The 19,808-nt window shown below is 38.5% G+C and overlaps 1 protein-coding gene across 5 annotated transcripts in view; it reads left to right on the forward strand.

Annotated features, from left to right (window-relative positions):
* Positions 1-19,808, forward strand: part of LOC120793474 (C-Jun-amino-terminal kinase-interacting protein 1-like) — a 64,707-nt gene that overhangs the window by 14,639 nt on the left and 30,260 nt on the right. For 2 of the 5 annotated variants that reach the window (XM_040133589.1, XM_040133590.1), the window contains exon 2: positions 18,688-18,771. The exons of 2 other annotated variants lie outside the window; for them this stretch is intronic. In XM_040133589.1, the coding sequence (XP_039989523.1) occupies positions 18,688-18,771 (84 nt within the window). Of the gene's footprint in view, positions 1-18,682; positions 18,777-19,808 lie in introns of those variants that run through there. One more of the 5 variants, XM_040133592.1, reaches the window with a different exon arrangement.

Consider the following 19,808-nt stretch of genomic DNA (forward strand, 5'->3'; position numbering starts at 1 on the left):
GCTGAAATATGCAAATGGTTGTTTTCCCTTTGGAAATTTCTTGCATTAGCACAGCACTGGTAAAGCCTGCACGTTCTGCCACATACAAATTAAATGGTGTGCTATAATTAGTTGTGCCCAATGATTTTAAGCTTTCAGGCCCTAAAATCCCATTTTAGGGCCTGAAAAGCCCCCTCAGCCTCCTCTGTCCATTGCAAATGAGCTGAGTCTTTTGTTTGGCCTGCTGCATTGATCAGTTCCCAAAGTGGAGCTGTTCTGAGGGCATAATCACAAATCCACTGCCGACTGTATCCTGCCATGCCCAGAAAGGAAAGCATCTGTCCCACTGATTGTGACTGGGGTGCTTTTCTTACAGCTTCCACATGGATTGTGCAATACACCTTTTGTTATCACACAATTTCCTGCCTAGATACTCAACTTCCTATTGGCATAATTGCAATTTGTCTTGCAATTTGTCTTGTAGCACTGATACTGAGTCTTTCTCACACTGCTCTTTTGTGGGAGTACAAATAAGCAGGTCATCAACATACTGAATCAAAGTGTTATCTATGTTTAGGTGCTGCAGGTCTTCTGACAGCACTCTATTAAAGACTTAGGGAAAATATCCTTGTGGCATTATAGTGTATGTATATTGTGATTGTGAATGCAAGAGATAATGGGAGTCTGAATGCAAAGGTACACTGAAAAATGCTGAACACAGTCAATCAATCAATCACTGTATACCACTGAGTTCCAGGTGGAATGTTTGACAGTTGTGCATGTGGATCTGGCACAATTGGTGTCTCAGCATCAACTATTGTGTTGATTACTCATAGATCAAGTACCAACCTGTAGTTATCTGAATGTGGCTTTTTGATTGGAAAAATTGCCAAGTTTTACATGGACTTCTGGTCTTTACCAGAACTCCATCTTGCAACAAACCTTTTATGGTGGGCATGATTCCTTCTATGTCCTGTGGTGTCAAAGGATATTGTTTTTGTAAGGTAATTTAGTCCCTGGCTGTGTACTGGTTGTGCAGATTTAACTAACCCTACATCAATCTTATGTTTTGACCATAGGTTATCTGCCACCTGTTGTAGCAGTTCAGTTCTGAGTGACATTTGTGTTAGTACCCGTATCATCTAGCAATACCCTTTCAGCTATACCCTGATCATAGGTTTTATTTGTTATCCTAATGAATTGCCTGTCAGCTGAAATGTGGATTTCAGAATTGTCTGTGGGGAACCATTCTTGTGTTTGCAGTGCTGTGTCTTTTTTCCACTGGCCCAAGTTCATATGACTCATGTCCTTTATCGATCATTACCATTGCATGAGACGTAGAATCTTTCACTTGGAAGCACTGGGACAGTTGAGTTTGCAATGTGATGGCTGCAGCAGCCTCCCTGTGGTCCCACAGAGATGTCTTCTTCAATGAGGAAGAACTGATGTCTAATGACTTCCTCATCCCAGCATTTCTCATAGCCTTACTCTGATTGGTCACCAACAAACTTCAGAGTGCAGTGTAGGGATAGTCTTGGATCTACTGCTTCTTCCAGTTGGGCTTTATAGCCATGGTCTCCACCATGCCACTGTTGCCATAACATCAATTCTTGTGGAATCAGGTGTATTCAATACACCATTGGTTGAAGTGGTTGAATGCTCTGAACTGGGGGCAGGATGGACAACATTGGTTCCTCTGCATCATCACCTCCTGGTTCCGGAAAGTCAACATAGACGCCATCTTGGGTACATAGTATTTTGGCTTTAAGGGAACACAGTATATATGTTCCCATGAGATTTACTAGGGAGCTCTGCTGAATAGAGTAGTGGTGCAACCACTGTTTTTCCGCCAGTTAGCATTGGTATAGGCTCAGTAAGGGGTACCACTTGTACTTTCCCAGAGAAGACAACAGTTTTGACGGATGACTTTGAGAGGGGGAGACTTAAGCCTTGCTTGCAAATGCATGAGTAGGTTGCAACTGTAGCCACCATAAAGGGATGTTCGTGATGATCGATGATAACTTGTATGGTGGGTTCTTCTTGTGGATGTTGTGAGATGATCGGTAACATCCTCCCCCCCTCTGGCTCCTCTAGGCAACTCTATTGCTGCCAGTCTGCAGCGGGTGCTACCCAGGGGTTAGTCCTCTCTGCTTGCCTGTTTCTCTCCTTTGGCTAACTATAATGCATAGCCGGGGATTAATTAATCTTTCTTGCCACTCAATAGAAATTCCTTCCAGTACCTCAAAAATATATTAAGAGAGAGAGTTGCTATTCCTTCTGGATAGTGACAGAATTATTCTAATATTGAGTTTCAGCAGTCCACAACCATTGGCAGAATATTGGGGAATCAGCCAGCACTTGTTTCAAATTGATCCACTTTGTAATTTGCCAGAGTTTTAGATTTATCAGCTGCATGTTCTGATAGCATTCAACAACCCCGTAAATTATGTAAATTCGTTCTAGCCAGAAATGTATTCTTATCCCTTGTGCTTCTATATTTCTGATGATAACTATCCATACCCCTACAAATGACACAACAAAGGTAGTTAGCAACACTACTGTTCCACAACATGTTTGTTGCTTTATCTTCAAGTCTTTTCCACTCATTCATTTAATTGAGGATGGATTATAGTACTGAAATTTCCTTCTACAAAGTTGGCAAACTAATCCCACTATCGCCGCTAAATACTGCCTGTAAACACTTCTGGTGAAACGACTAAACGGTCCTTTGGGTATACAGAAACAAAACTTGTTTGGGTAGCCTAATTTCAGCAAAAGCAGTTCTTTTTTAGCTTCAGCACTGTGAGATGTTGTAATAACTAATTCACCCACATAAATCCGTATAATATGTTTTACCTATTTTGCTCTGATATCTGTTATGCCCGTTCTGACAATTTTTCAAGAATATTTCTGCATCCAATTTTAATTTTACTTTTGTCCTAATTATGTGCACTTCGTTCATTTTGTAGTCATTTCGATTTTGCACTATTACTTATGTATCGTAGCTCCAAACTTCACCTAGAGCCTGCCTAAGCTTTTCTTTTTCAAATATCCAATAACACATATGACTCATTACAGGACATAAGACTCTTCACTTACTCACACACTTATTGCAAGCACATTTACACTTTCTGGCCATTGGTCGCCCATAGGCCCCTTAGCAACTATTGGGCTGCCGTCACGAAGACCCTTTAGCAAGCTCTTTACTGGGTGGCCATCCCGTAGGCCCCTTAGCACACCCTCTAGATCGACTGTCCGTCAGATCTATTCTCATACAGCGGTAACTGCACGCTGTATTTATCCCTTCGTAGCAGACCTGGCACTTCTCTCCATAATCTATCCATACAGAACTGTCTTCATACCACAGATACCACTATTTATCCAAAGTAGTCTATTTACTTTTACCTTGCCTGTCCATTCTGACCTTCCCTTAACTTTTTTACACAGAGGAAAAAAAGTGGTATCCACAGGACCCCTCACACACTTTAAATACCCCTAACACTCTTCTCCCCAATTTACATCACTACCATGTTAGAGTTGGTATTTATTTCATCACTCATCCATTCATACCAACATTTAACACATACACATAATATCACATTGAACTCTTTTACCACAAATTTAGATTCTATGGAGGAGAGGCTACGTACTTCCTTGGCTCAGTTGAATGCACACTGTACTCAGACACAACAAATGTATACAGATTTCAAAAGGCTCTTTGGCTGTCCTATCTTGTTTTTGGCCACTGTGGATCTGTGCAGCAGCAGCTGTGTCTAGGCATCAGGCCCCTCGAGCCTCTCCTGGCTGGCTTGCCAATTTAATTCGGAAACTTTCACTGTCCTCGTGCGCAGGAGGGGGAATTGGATAAAAGGGGGCAGTGGGAGCCAGAGAGAAGGTAATTCTACACAACAGAGAAGGAGAGATGGTCAGACAACTGGGAACACCTGCATTAGCGTGAGGTTTTCCAACTATAGGGACTGCGTGGTCAGACTGGGAAGGAAATTCAGCCCTGGACTTATCTGCTGGGATGCCCGCACCCCGAATAACAGGCACACAAAGAGGGCTGGTAAAGAGACTGATGAGGCTGGTAAAAACTTTAAAAACTTCATGGATTTTTTAACGGTCCACCAGCCCACCAATGTGATGGCCCACTTGATGGCCCACAAAGATTTGTCCCAGTATTCCCAATGGCCAGGCCAAATATGTTGGAGAGACCATGCGGGAGAAAACCTTCACCAGGGCCAGATGGGTTCAGATTCTCTTCCGCAAGATTCGTAGTCTTCAATAATACACAATGCAATATTCAGACTTCAATGTGAAGTAGATTTATTGTATATTTAAACAGAGTACAATAAACCAAGCGGATCCCGTGACATTCAGTTGTCAATTCAATTTCAGTTACTCAGTACTCCTCCTTTTGTGAGCCTAACAGTAAGTGAGAGAGTTGAAAGGCACGAAGACGGATGGAGAGGTTGCCCTTAGTCTACTTGATAGGAGGGTAACATTAGTTTTGCTATGTTTCACAGAACAATTATTGCACGTTTCCATTCTGGAGGAAACTTTCTTTGTTGTAGAGATGGCTTGAATATTTAACAGGTCTTTCAATGAATGGAGCCGCAAGTTTCAATAGTTGTTCAATAGTTGTCAGGTAGAGATTTATCTTCAGGAAGTGAGGTCAGAATTTTATCTTTTTTTGGGAAATGATATCTGTGGTAATATTAGGCGGTTATTTTTCCCCACCATGATCTATCTGTTACTCCTAATAAAAAATAATTTGAGATATAATCATTACTCATATTAGACCTCTAATCATGTATCCTTGTTCCAAAATGGTCAGAAAGTGATTAGCAATGTCTTCTGGTTTAATTTTTATTTTTCCATCTACCTTAGCACTGAAAGGACATACCCTATGTTGCCCATCGAGTAAACCCATTGATCTTATCCAAATCATTTTTAATTATTTATACATCCTCCTAATGCTGTTTTATAATGTGTAATCTTTTTCTGGCTATTTAACAAAATTTAACAATATTTTCTATATAGCGAAACATCCGAATCCACTTTTGATCTTGCTGTGATGGCTTTTGCTTAAATCCTTTTAGCTGTTGCTTTATGGAGATGGTCTAGCTTTAATTGTACTTTTACTTACTGGAGCATGATGTTAGGTCCTAAAAACAGCTTTGTAAAGTACTCAGCTGTACAATCAATATTGTCCTCAAAATACAGAAGACCCCCTAGAGTAGCCACCAAATCTCTCTGATAATCTTCTAGTTTGAATCCTTAAAGGCTTTGCCTTATAATAACTGTAGGAGGCCTCCTTGGCACTTTGGTATAATTATTATGCAAAAAAATTTTGTGGTCCGTCCAAGACAACGGGATTGATTTTACATTTGAGTATTTACTTGATTTTTTACAGAATATCCGGAGTTTCAGTTGTGTGCCCAAAACTGTTTTTGTACACCTTGTGCTATTCTGGCTTTTTTTTATTATCAATGTAAAAAATGTACTGTGCCCTTGCTTGATAGGTGTTGCTCCTCCATGGGTAAGCTGATGTGTAAACTCCCATGCTGATAGTCATCATCAATAACATGGCCTACTGAGGCTACCTACGTTATGACTGCATCTACATGACTTTGAGATAGCCAGGCTAGAACTTGAAACAGGATAGCAGACATACAGTACAGTTTATAATGTATGCAGTGAAACATTTTAGTTGTTTTGGCTCTCTGGTCTAGCCCATTTGATTTAAAATTTAAAAAAAGACTGAGATTAAAGTGCTAAATGGGCCTTAAGCGGTCTGTGTTCACATCCATACTGATCGCGAATTTTAGGACAGTGCAGAAAAAATGGCACATAGTGGAATATCCTTGACTGGCAAAGTCACCCACTGAAAATCAGACCAAAGGCAAGAGTTCAGTTTGCATTTTAAGTCCGGCAGAGCATCACCACGGGAAATATCACTAATCACCTGATGTCTATGGATCATAGAGTTCAGAGAGTCAATGAATGAAAAGATTTGCCCCCAAATAATAACTAAATTTATTTTAACTTTGGTCCACTAGAAGTGAAGTCCACTCCCAATGTATTATCTATTTAAATAGAGCTGCACATGTAATGCTATCTTTTCTTCAGCAACAGTTTAACAAGGGAAGTATTAAAGGCCCTGCTAAAATTGTGCAATAAAAATATTTTGAGTTACAATTTTTCTGTTTGTTTGGTTGTGATTGCTCTGTGCTTCAGCACATTGGCTTTGAAATGAACCCACAAGTATGAGGTTAAACTTTACTCTTTATTTTGAGGGTAAAAAGTGTAGGAATTGTACCTTTAGTTTTCACTTGTAGCTATAATTCTCCAAATTTAGTAAAGGGGCCAGAGTAGGCTAAACTTTGCTTCTGCTGCCAATGATAAGAGTTGATGTCGGATAGTGCTCTGAATTATTAATATTATTAGTCCTAGGGAAAATCATTAATTCCCATAACATTCCTCCTTCTCTGATAATCCTAATTCACACACTTTATTTCGCTATGAAAAACTAAGTGATCATCTCATTTTATCCTTCAAAGATCCGTTTTATTCATCTGTTTGATTCTGACATCATTACTCTGTATTCATTATTAACGCTGCATTTATTCAGTTGCTTATAGACATTTATTGACAATAAATAATCTCATCTATCTTCATGTCATTGTCTTGTGTGGCATGTTCTTTTAAGGCAGAAACAAGAGATCCCTGAACTGAGAACTTAACTACTTCTGATTATAAGACTGATTAATTTGATTAATTTGACTAATTTAATTAATTTGGTTAATTTGATTAATTAATTTCTTTATATATATATTTAAGGTGGTGCCATTCAACAAACGCAAACTTAAATTTAAATGTAAAGTGTGGCTTTTGCTCCTCTAGAGGATCACCAAAATTGACAGTATTCATCCTGTGGCAAACATTAATGTCACACCAAATTTCATGCCAATTGTATAAGTCCTCAACCTCATGGTGGCAGTAGAGGAAAAGTTTGTAGGATGCACATGTACATGTTTGTACAAAAGTTTGAGCCAATCCGTGACTGAGAGAGATTTTTCTGAATGTGTGAACATTTTGATTTGCAGGTGGTGCTGGAGGAAAAGTTAGAGGATCACCAAAGTGAGTTTATTCACTAGGGACCTTAAATATCTCTGACAGTTTAATGGCAATCTATCCATTAGTTGTCAACGTATTTTACTCTGAACCATAAATTACAACTTGGTGGTGGCATTAGAGGAAAAATCAGGACATCACCAAAGTCATTAGGATTCATCCTCTGGGGACCATGAATGTCTGTAAGAATGTCTGCCAACAATGCCATCCCTTGAGCCACGCAACTACCATGGCTAAAAAAAAAAAATGTCCATTTCCTGACAAGTCAAGCTACAGTGGGACTTTTGGAACCCACTGTAGACATTAACTTTTAACACAACAGAAAATAATGAACAGCTCAAGATACAGGAAAATCTCTAAGGCTTTAACAATTTCATCCGTCTCTTTCTGTATATTTTTTCTTTTATTAACAAATCTTTATATTTACAAATAAGATTACACATACAATGCACAGAATTTACATTTGACACATACCTATACATAAATCTACACATACACATACATATGCATATTCATGTACATAAATGCAGTACACAGGGTAGGAGTGAGGGGTATCGTCACCATCACCGGTATCACATTCTGCCATGACATGGATTTTGCAATACCATCATTACCTTGATAAACACACACACATTTTTGTTTTACCACACACGTTTTGGATTTAGCACACACACAAAGGAGATCTACTTCCTACAACACCCGATGAACTATGTCATACCCACAGGTTACGTACAGGTAATAGGCTCATTCAACTTAATGCGGCGCTGCGCAGTGCTGACTCAACGTGATGCATGCTGGATTTAATGCATGTTAATGTGGGATTAAAGCAGCTGCTGTTTTCTGAGTCAGGCGCTGCAGTTGCTCTCCTCTAGCTGCACCACCTTTGTGACGACAGAACTTTGCCCTAATTGGCTTAAGGCTTCACTGACAAGGATGAGGTGCATGAGGTGTAAACATATGGCATTTTTATTCTAAGAACTTCAGATCCGTTATCTCCCATGGTTATCTCTCCCAAAGGAGATGCAATGTATATGATCTCCTCCTTCTGGCAGCTCATTTTTTACATATAGGCACTATACACTATAGTTTTAATTTCCAGCAAGACATTTGTAAAAGCAGTTTGGTTCAGGGGTTTGTTATCGTAAAAGAAGTAATGGCCTCATGCTTTTATTTTATGTGTATCTGAAATACTGATTATATTTGCACTACTGCAGACAGTATATTATACAACTTGTTGTGTTTTCGTGTTTGACAATAATATTTTGCAGTTTCTGTATACATTCTAATAGTGTAGAACAGTTGGTGTTATTTCTGAACTGTGTTTAAACTCAAAGTTTTTCAAATTGTGAAATCTAGATTTGACCTCAGAGTGGTGTGTTCAGGAGTCATTTTCAGTAACTTTCTTCAGGTGGGTTAAGATGTAAAAGGTTATGTAAGCCTCTGGTTTCTTCGAAGATGTAAATTCTTTTACATTCAACGTAATTCCCAGTTTGGCTACTATACTTGTGGTATTTCAGACCACAAATGATGTGGCACCTTTATTTCAGAGGTGAAAAAACTTTGAAATAAAACAACAGTAAACATGGAAAACAGCAAATCTAGGTTGCTCAGCAAATACAGTTCACTCACAGCTCAAAACAACAGCATGGCTATTACTGCTAATTCTGAGAATGAGTCACATTACATTTACTAATTGACCTTTATTAGGGGAGGCCTACTCCTCCCAAAAAACATTTAGGCCAGGCCTAAACCTCTTTTCACTCCTATTTTGAGCCAATAAACACTTCTGTTTTTTAATCATTTTTTTCTTTCTCAAGATAAAGATTGCCAATAGAGTAAAATACCATTTTGCGTTTAGTATCCCTTTTATTCTTGTAATACCATGATACAATAACGTCAGCATAAAACACACATACAAAAAAAAAACACAGTCGTCTTGGCTCCTACCTGCCTGGTAGGCCCCCACATTTCCAAAAACATTGGAGTAAATTTACAAACAGGCCTTATTTGGATAAACTGACAACATATTTGAAATTTTCTTGCCCTAAAAAAATATCAAAACTTAATAAATGTTTAGGATAGGTTACATACAAAAGGTTACTTTGCTGTTTATACAAATCAAGCCTATCTCTCCCCCTTTGAGTCCAGGAGCATTTTAGGTGTACAAATTCTTTTTGCATGCATTTTCTCTAGTCAATTTTATTTATGTCTTATTTATTTGTATGGGTTTTTTTTATTTATTTTTTTATTTTTGGATTGGAAGTGCATTTCCCTTAATGTTTTTGCTTTCACTCTCGTATGTTTTTTCACATTTGTAGCATTTCTGGATTTGCAGTTCTTTTCCATTGATGTTTGTGCTTTCTCTCTTGTGTGTGCTTTGACCTTAGGGGCCACTGTTCAAAAGCACAAGGTGATAAAATGAATGTAAATCAAGACAAAGTCAAACAAGAACATTAGCAAAAGCAATGTTTTAATGAGGCAAAATTAAAAAACAACATTGTTTATAATTGAGAGACTGGACAGGTTGTACTGTATGTTAAAGATAAACTCTACTGATAATTGCAGACAGAAGGAAGAATGATGAATAAGTTTATGTAATCAATTCTTTTTAATTAAACAGCAGTTCTGCAGCAGTTTATTTAAATCATCTTTTTATCAAATCAGTTGCTTCTTTATCAAACAAGTTACAATTTAAAAGCAGATTTATCAATCTTATTATAATACAACTTGCATAAACAGTTTTTATGATTCTATTTGTGTGAGTTTCATCCCTCCTACTGTATGGAGGATAACAGTAGTCAGGGACATGGTTATAAATCATAATATAAATTATATGTAATTGGACCATAAAAGCAGGAATTTTATTTTTAAATAAAGAATTTATTAGGTCTTTCATTATTTGATATTTAAACTGCCATTTTAGGATTATTGAAAAAAATTCCAACAGAATAAATTAATCAACTAATGAATAGCTCCATTACAAAGGGGTTTGTAAAAAAAAACAAAAAACTAAGTAATATTTACATACATAATGCAATCTCAAAATTAATTTGAAAATGCATTTTTAAAAAACTAATAAACATATTGTCCAATTATATATTAAGAAAACATAGTGCTTTATAACCATTTATATTGATATTGATCAATATTGATCCCTGTGGCCCTGAAAAACCACTGTCTTAGCCAGATCCTTATCATTATATCATTTGGGTTTTTTTTTTTGTTTGCTCTTTCAGTTCTTGCATTTCGATAATACTGTATGTCCTTTGAAATGTATAATCAATAAATGCAGGTTTTACTGTACTCACTTAATCTTCTTGACTGACTGCGGTTGCTGTGAAGTGACTGTTCTTGAAAGGTCAAGATTTGTACTTTTTCACATTCACATATAAACTGAATTTGTACTGTTTGCATTATCTGACAAACTGTGTTAATTGAATGACCCCTTTTGCCAAATTGAACGAAAGTGTCTCTAAAATCTGCAGATAACAACAACAAATTGCCATACCTAAATGACAAAGTAGGTTGATTTTCAGTCTCTACCAAAACAACCTATAAGACCTTTCCAAAATCAATTCATATGAGCTTTTTCTGATCTGCCACCACTATGTAGTGTGCTCATACTTACTTAAACAATAAGGCTGATGTTATTCTCCATTTTTCTTAATGTCAACAAATCCAGTAAAAAGACAACAATCAACAATGTTGTGTGTCTCAATACTTTATGACTTCCCTACCCCGATGGTGGCACTCAGCACCGAGCCCATTTGTTCTTACTGAAGCATAACTCTTTGAAAACAAATTTAAAAAATGTCATTTTTAAAAAAAGACTAAATAATGACCTTAAACAGTTGGGCACTATAGTTTTTAGCAAACATTATTCAAATAGGAGTACAAAGTGTAATTGTTCGCGACTATGCATTTCTATAAATGCATGACTGAAAATAATCCTCATTAGAGCACAAAATATCTATGCATTTTGTGCTGTAGTGAGGATTTTCAGCAGCAGGATGGTGTATGTGAGATTCACTCAAAATAAACTACAGTGTCCATCCAATGTGGTTCATTGATGTGTTTTTAACAGTTTCTGTTCCAATGGAGTTCTTTGGCATGGAGGATTAAGTTACATCAGACTTGGACTTTAGAGACAAAACTTGTTAGTAGGATCAATTCTTTGTTGTTTTTGGTCTTTTCATGGGATTTGTTGACAGAAAAATGCTGAATATCATCAGACTTGTCCTTTAAGTAACATGGTTGCTGTACGCTGTCTGTAGTAATCTGACATCTATTCTGACCTAATTCAGACCATCACCACAGTCTTTACTTGCATGATGCTTTCCTTCTACATAGCCTTGAGGCCTTTTGTCAACGTAAGGCTATAAACTGGCCTCCTACTCTTTGCATTACTTGCCTCATCCGAGAAAGTGCTTGGGACTCCATTTATCAATCCGTCACTTAGGTGAAGGTGCTTTGTGTCGATGAGTATTGTACTTGTTTTTCCTCTCTATATATTTTGGTCAGTTAGCTGCATTTATTAGTGAGAGTGGTCACATTGTTGCTAACCCATTATCCCCTTTTTAGGCTGCTTACCTGCATCTGCTTACGCAGGTATCTTCGATTTTCTACAGCCTTGGTAAGTGCTGTTATTTCATCTATTCAATTTTTTCACCTAGGTTAGGTAAATCTGAATCTGATTTGCTGTGCCTATCCAGCAGCTAAATGTTCGCTGTGATTGGGGATTTTGTTTCAACCACCCCTTGTGCATTGCCGCACAGTGAAAGGGAGTTTTTCGTCTTTAAGTTGCTAGGCCCCAGTAATTTAGGGGTTTGTTTCCCATTTTCCTCAGCACTGAATTTGGTTTTTTGTTTATTTTATCAGCCTTGTGCAGGTGAGTTATCTTTTAGGTACCCAGATATTGAATTTACTAAACTGTTAAGTTGTTAGATATTATTATACCGAAAACAGCATCATTGTGAGGTGTTATTTTTGATGCCTTTATCCCCTGTGTGCAGTGGGCCAGCTTTATTCAGATTTATGATATATATATTTTAATTTGATAAACCACAACCAATATTGATTGGCAGACTGTGGCCAGCTGGGTACAGCTAGTCTCATTCCACTTCTCAGCTATTCATAGCTGGTGGGAATATGGTTTCTCAGGTGTGTTGCTTCTGCCCTTCTGCCATGGACACCTACAATGGCCATCAGAAATGCCCCCACTGTCTGGGGGTGGCACATTTTATGGATGACATTGAAAATCCATGTGGAGCTGCTACTGAGCTACCTTTTGGAGGAACGTATCCTTAGATCTAGTTGAGCAGTCTGCACGAAGCATATTAGCTCGTCCTCCGCCTTCTCAGCTGAGTGAAGACAGACGTGTTTCTAGAGGGCATTGTAGGAAATGCAGACGTGAGTATACCCCTGATCAGGATCAGGGACAGGGCTCAGGGAAACCCGCTCCTAAGAAGCTGCATAGTCCAGCTATTATGACAGGAGACCAAGAGAACAATAAAATGAGACTCAGCTACAGATACTAGCAGCTATTTAAAGTCTTTCAGATAGAATCAGGAGGATTGAGGCTCAGTGTCCTGTCTCTGGCAGTGTCTCATAGCCAGGTGAGCCAAGTCTGTCCTCCTACTAATCAATCAGATGTCCTTTCATTACATGTACATAACTCCCTTTTGGCAGTGATAGACTGGTGGAGACTGTGGAGGAAGAGATGCAAGTCCTCACTGTGTAAGGTATAGTCAGACCAGGATAGCTTTGCAGGTAGTGAGATCTCAGCCAATGAAATAATGTCAAAAATTTAGATTACAGCAAAGATTCTTGGACTGAGTGTGCCAGCAGAGGGGCCAGTTCCTGTTGAGGGGATTTGGGCTGACATATCCTAGTCCCAGCCATCAGTTTTAGTTCCAGCAGCCACAGATTATTTGCAAATGCTTAGGAAGGCATGGAGCGAATCTGCCAGCGCACCAGAATTTAATGCAGGCTGTCAAAAATTGACAAGAGCTCAGTTTGGACCTGAGACTGGGCTGGCAGGGAAATGGTGGCCCTGATGTCTTTAGGCCCAGAGTGGGTGACTGACAACCCAGGCTATCCAGTGAAGGAATTTAGCAAGGCAGATTTGGCTGGCACAAACCTCCCTGCTAGAATACATCAGAAAGGACGTCACCAACATGTCTGCAGTCTGGCAGTGTATCATCCAGACTGCCAGAGCATATTGGATAAGGCAGAGAAGTCTCACTGCATTATGTGAGACATTTAGCAGAGCAGTTGGGTCCACGTATGGGCCCAGAGGCTCTCAACCTCCTCACCAGACTTCATGATCTTGGGTGTATGACAGGCACCAGGGTGCAGAATTCACAGCCTCTGGTAATGGTGTAAAACATCCACAACAACAAGGTTATCTGCCATGCTCTTACCCTAAGGAAGCACACCAGAGGAAGCATCCCTCCAAGCGTTCAGGATTTCATTTGAATATCACAAAGCTGTTTCGCAGCTAAGCCTGGACAGCTGGGAAAAGTCTGTATCAGACAAGTGAATCTGGCTTACTGTGGCAAACGGTTACAGAATCCAGTTTCAGTGGCAATATGTGGTCCAAAGACATGTCAGTGCAAATGAAGGAGGCCCTCATTAGTCTGAAAAAACAAAACAAACCTCTTTGACAGATAGCAAAAACTTTAGGAAAAAAGAACCAATGCACTGGCAAGCTCAGCAACACCAAAAGGCCCGGAAGACAACTAAAGTGGATGATTGCAGAATTCTTTCCTTGGTGTGGAAAAACCCCTTCACAACATCTAGCCAGGTCAAGAACACTCTTTAGGAGGTAGGCGTATCATTGTCAAAGTCTCCAATCAAGAGACACCTCATGAAAGTAAATACAAAGGGTTTACCACAAGATCCAAACCACTGATAACAGGCTGGGCCAGATTAGACTCTGCCAGAAAAAATCTAAAAAAGCCCAACCAGTTCTGGAAGAATATTCTTTGGACAGATTAAACCAAGATTAACTTGTACCAGAATGATGGGAAGAGAAGAGTATGGAGAAGGAAAGGAACGACTCATGACCCAAAGCATACCAGATCATCTGTCAAAAATGGTGGAAGCAGTGTTATTTGGCTGCCAATGGAACTGGGTCACTGGTGATTATTGATGATTTAACTCCTGATAGAAGTAGCCGGATGGATTCTGAAGTGTATAGGACTATAATATTTGCTCACATTCAGCCAAATGCTCTAAAAGTGATAGGACGATGCTTTGTGGTAAAGATGGATAATGACCCAAAACATAATGCGAAAGGAACCCAAGAGCTTCTCAAGGCAAAGAAATGGAAGATTCTTCAATGGTCAAGTCAGTCAGCTGACCTGAACCCAATTGAGCATGTTTTTCCCTTACTGAAGAAAAAACTGAGGGCAGAGAGACCCATAAACAAGCAGCAACTGAAGGTGGCTACGGTAAAGGCCTGGCAAAGCATCTAAAGGAAACTCAGCTCATTCGTTAATATCCATGTGTTCCACACTACAGCCAGTCATTGACTGAAAAGGATTTTCATGCAAGAAAAAAAAAAAATGCTCATATTTATAATTATGTTGGTTTGTCCAATTACTTTTGAGCCTCTGAAAATGAGGGACTATGTATATAAATGGCTGTAATTCCTAAGATGTTACTGCAATATATTTGTTAAACCCCTAGAGTTAAAGCTGAAAGTCTACACTTCAGTCATAGTTGATGGCTTTGTTTCAAATCCATTGTGGTGGAATACATAGGCAAAATAACAAAAATTTTTTGTAACTGTCCAAATACTTATGACCCTAACTGTAAATCACCAGTGGGGCACCAGATCCCCTAACTGTCTCCAGGTGACCAGGAAGCTCTTACTGTGTGTCTTTCTCCATTTGGAATTTCTCAGAGCAGTGTATGTTCCAGGGGTGGAGAAATGGGCAGCAAATCTCCTCAGGGGCCACGAACACAACAGAGTCAGTTCAGAAGTGTTTACTGGAATATTAGAGGCCGGTAACAAACCAGGCAGGCAACAGTAGAAAAGGAGCAGGAAAAAACTGTGGTTAGAAAACAGGCAAAATGGTCAAAAACATGACTCAGGAAAACAGGCAAAAAGACAGGAGTAAACTCAGGCAGGACAAAGGTTGTGGCCAGGTCTAAACCAACATGGGAGTCAGAGCAAAATATGGAGACTGACAGAAAAAAAAACCAAGATGGAATGTGCAAAACATGACAACTAAAGGCTTTGTGCCCAGTAGGTGCGCTGTGGGCCTAATTGATATGCACTCAGTCCCTTAGACTCTCACACTCAGCTGTTTGTATGTTATGGTGAGAAAAAAAAAAAGGGCCTAAACAGTATGATTTCTCACGCATACTATAGGTAAAACATTGCTGTCCCAGGTAGCCTTGTACCACACTCTACTAGAAGTATGTAAACTTCCTGGGCTACTCTAAGGTGAGTACTTCTGTCTGAGATTTATGCAGCAGCAGCAGCATCATGGAGTGCTCCATGTATTTTTTTTATCCATTTTTATAGAGTCAATGTGGCAGTGACAGCACAATTGGTCCTTACAGCTGCTGGTCATGGACGGGAGGGTGAGTCCTCTGTTCCTCACAACTCTGATAGTATTAGTCATCCAAGGTCTCACCATCTCTTGTCACCCAGAATGTGGAGGAGGCATTTCATGCAAGATGTGGAGGCATGTTCACCTGGATGCTCTCATAGGCAGTGAGCTAAGCCTCCTAAGGTCAGTCACATGACTTTGTTGAGAAAAGGTCTTGAGGACGGGTAGGAGGAGGGCATCATTCAAGCTAAAGTCTGTGGTGACGGTCATGGTAACATAGATCCATAGTTAGAGTCATAACTTAAGTTCTTAAACATCATCTAAATGAGAAAACTGTTTCTAGTGGATTGGACAAACCTGATTTTCCCAGCTAGATTTCTGCTGATGAACACATCATGACACATAGCAATAGATCATATACAAATTATGCAAAAATAATTAGATAATTTAGGGGTTGACCAAAACTAAAACTCACACAAAATAACCTCTACGGGTATGAATAACTCATTAGACACATACACAATTACAGACACAGTTGGATTTTCACACATGTTTCACACATGTTATTGGATTTTCTGCACAACCTGATGTCTCCCATTCACCTGTTTTTTATATGCTTTTAAATGTAACTGAAATGTAACTAAAACTACTTAACATTAGGAAAATATCTCCATCATCATCAAAAGAAAACCAATCCTGACCACAGTCTCCTGTGTCTCATGTATCACATGTAGACCCACCCATGAACTCCTCCCTAATGCTGTGTTCGAACAAACAGATACGAAGTAGTGTGCAGTCTTAAGCCTCTAATAAATCTGTAGCTCTGTGTCTGTGTTGAGTTGAGCATGTAATTTACATACTACGCTCTGACTGGACATTTATCTGATGTAGCCTTTGCACTACGCATGAAGTATTTTATTTCCGAAGTACAGAATAGCTTTGTCTGCAGTTTTTTTTTTTTTAAATGTGGCGTGCATTGTTGAAACTCTTTACATGAGAGTTTACATTAATACAACGATGACGTCTGAGCTGTCAAGACTTATCCTGAGTGGCATTTCAGTCCTGTACAGGACGCAACTTTCACTCCACTAGTGCAGCGCAGTAGTAAATAACTCAGTGCTTCCTTTTCAACAGACATTTTAACAAGCACAATAGGCTTTCACCTGGTGGGTGCACTGTATCGCAACAGAGAACATTTAAGTAAAGTTGAGTCTTTACCCATATTTGTAAATCCATATGCGTAAGGGGTTTGGCAATGGTATAACTTCATCAAGCTTGTGCTTGATGAAACTGCTGCTTTTGCCTCTCCTTAGTCATGCTTTTGAGTCTTCTGCCTTGTAGTTCACCAGTTGTTACACATAAGAAGATATATTCGTTGTTTTAAGTACCAAAAACCAACTCAATATAGTTTTACATCCCGTCTCTCATGCTTCTCAATGGAGTTCTACAGAAGCAGACACAAAACACCCTGTCTAATTTAATTAATATTAAAGAGCCTCTCTTCTGATTGGCTGACTGTTTTCTGAGTGAGCCATGGCTTGTGCAACCACAGGTAACACATTGTAGCCTACTGTAGCTTGGTAAAACTCACCTGTAAATGAAAATGGCAATGGCCACCGCTGAGGAAATATTGTACGACTTTACATATTTTAGTCGGAGTCAGACCCTGAATCGGAGACGGCAGGAGACAACCAACCACATTGTAAAACATGCTTAAAATGGGAGGTTTCAGAATGGTAATTTATATTTTTGTACGTTTTTTTTAGCATGTTATTGTAAGAGAGTTACGTAACAGAGTAATATTAATGTTACTGTAATTCAGCACACAGCTGTTAATGAACTCAGACTTTTTATTTTGTAAAAATTAGAGGTGTAAAAACTCAATTCATGTAACAATAGCCTTAATTACTGTAACCTTAATTTGATGCAATTTCACTTCCTTTATGATAGATAGCAACCATAACACTGATTGCAATAAGTTTATAACCTTGTAGCTAGCTAACTAGCGCTTTTATGATGTAGTTGTAATTTATCATTAAAGTTGAGATTACATGCTGTAATTTATTAATGTTACATGTTCCGCAAAAACGTGTACCTATTGTAACTGTGCAAGGATGCCCATTGAATGCAAGAATGAATGCTGCAAGGAGACACCCTAGGTAGACTAACTAACTAGTCTAACTATCAAATAATGTTTACCCTTGCAAAAATCATTATATTCTGGTAACACAGTTTACAAAGTCTCATTTTCATTAGGTTCTAAGAAGAATGAACCAGCTACAATCCATTCCAAACTGCATGATTAACCATTCTGGCCTTGAACCTGTATGCTTGGATTTGTATTCTCTACAAAATGCACACAAGATTTACTGGGCTAAATATGGGCCTCTGAGGTTAAGTTTAGAATAGTTAATTATGCATGAATTAATATGACAAAGTATGTGTAATTGTAATTATAGAGTGACAGTGAAGTATGCTTAAATCACTATACAGAATAAATACCAACATTGATTTGTAATAATGTTAAGTGCACATCATCAAATGAAATAAAAATTTGAGACATTTTTGGTCGATACTAATTCGTTTTTTACAGAAATTATGTAGTGCAACCAAAGAAAAGAACTCCCGCACACTGTCTCGCTTACTGTCTTGCTTACGACCTTCATTAGGTGTGATGACGATACCTGATGAAAGTCGAACAGCCTGAAACGTTGTAATCTATTACATATTTCAGCAGTATGCGATTACATTGTGCGGGAGTTCTTTTCATTGTTTTTAATTTGCACTTTTCTTCAACACACCTGTATTCAGGTGTGCAAAGACTTTTAAAAAAACATTACAGAAATTATACAGTAAAAATATTTTAGTATTTCCTTTTTTATTTTGGTGTCACTGACTTTCCCTTTTTTCAGATCCCTCTTCATGCCCTAATGATTTTCCCGCTGCTGTGATTGTCTACCCTGCCCTAATGTGTTGCACCTGTGTCTCATTGTCTCCCCTCTCCTAGTATACTTTGACTCTGTGCTCCCTTCCCTCTGTGCCGGTTCATCTTCGTTCCTCTGTGACAAGCATACAGGCCATTATTCCTAGTGTTAAGTATACCTGGTTCCAGTAAAAATATTTCAGTGTTATTTCAGTGTTATATACAGTTAAATAGAAAGAACCTTTGTCAGCTGGTCCTTGGCCCATCTGGACAAGTAGAGAGAGGGTTGTCATATGTTTTCATGCATAGGGTTCCCTGATGTTGCATTTAGACCATCGCTCAACTTTTTGGAATTTGATCTTGTAGATGGGCTTTCTTGAAGAAGAGGATGATTGTGGGTCGTCAGCATTTTTATTGAAGTCCATGACCTACAAGTACAACCTGAAAACAAAGACATCTGTTAAATATAGTTGAATCATAATGCAACATGTAAACAGTGGTAGTCAGGCAAAACATAGGATGACACTGTGGAATATCTTGTAGAGTGATTTGGAACCTGATTTAAAAAGTAATGAATAAATGTTGAAAAAATGTTGGAGGCAGAGGCAGCAGAAATAACACATCTAGCAAAGTAGTTCTTAGATATGTATTTACAATGAGCACATAAAACAAATTCATATTTTGGCTACAGTTTTGTTTGAGCTGAGTTACACAAGAAAGATAATGACACACATTATTATGTGTTAACATTACACGGTTAATGTGTAATGGTAATTTTTGACCCGTGAAAAATATTTTGATTGGGCATTATTATTAAAGTTGTGGCACTGTGCAAACTTTACAGTACACTCCTAGCTGCAATCACTTGCTCCGGTGTGTAGTTGTTCTGTCTTGGATGTTACCAAAACTAGCAGCAACACATTTGCATTAGCATTGCATAATTGCAATGTTAGCAAATGTTATAACTTCCGAATATGTAACCTCCAAAATGAAAAATTAACTATATTACTAGTTTACTTAATAAACTAGTAATATATTTGGAGAGGGGCCCGACAATATGGGGACTGCATTATCCTTGATTAGTAGCTTCTTTCAGAAAACTGCATTGTATTGTGCCTGATTGAGGAAGCAGTCAGCGCTGAAATGAGCTAAACAGATGGTCAAATTTGGACTAAAATGCTCTGGTATTTCAGAAAAAATTAACT

Source organism: Xiphias gladius, chromosome 8, assembly GCF_016859285.1.
Source record: "Xiphias gladius isolate SHS-SW01 ecotype Sanya breed wild chromosome 8, ASM1685928v1, whole genome shotgun sequence".
Taxonomy (NCBI): Eukaryota; Metazoa; Chordata; class Actinopteri; order Istiophoriformes; family Xiphiidae; genus Xiphias; species Xiphias gladius.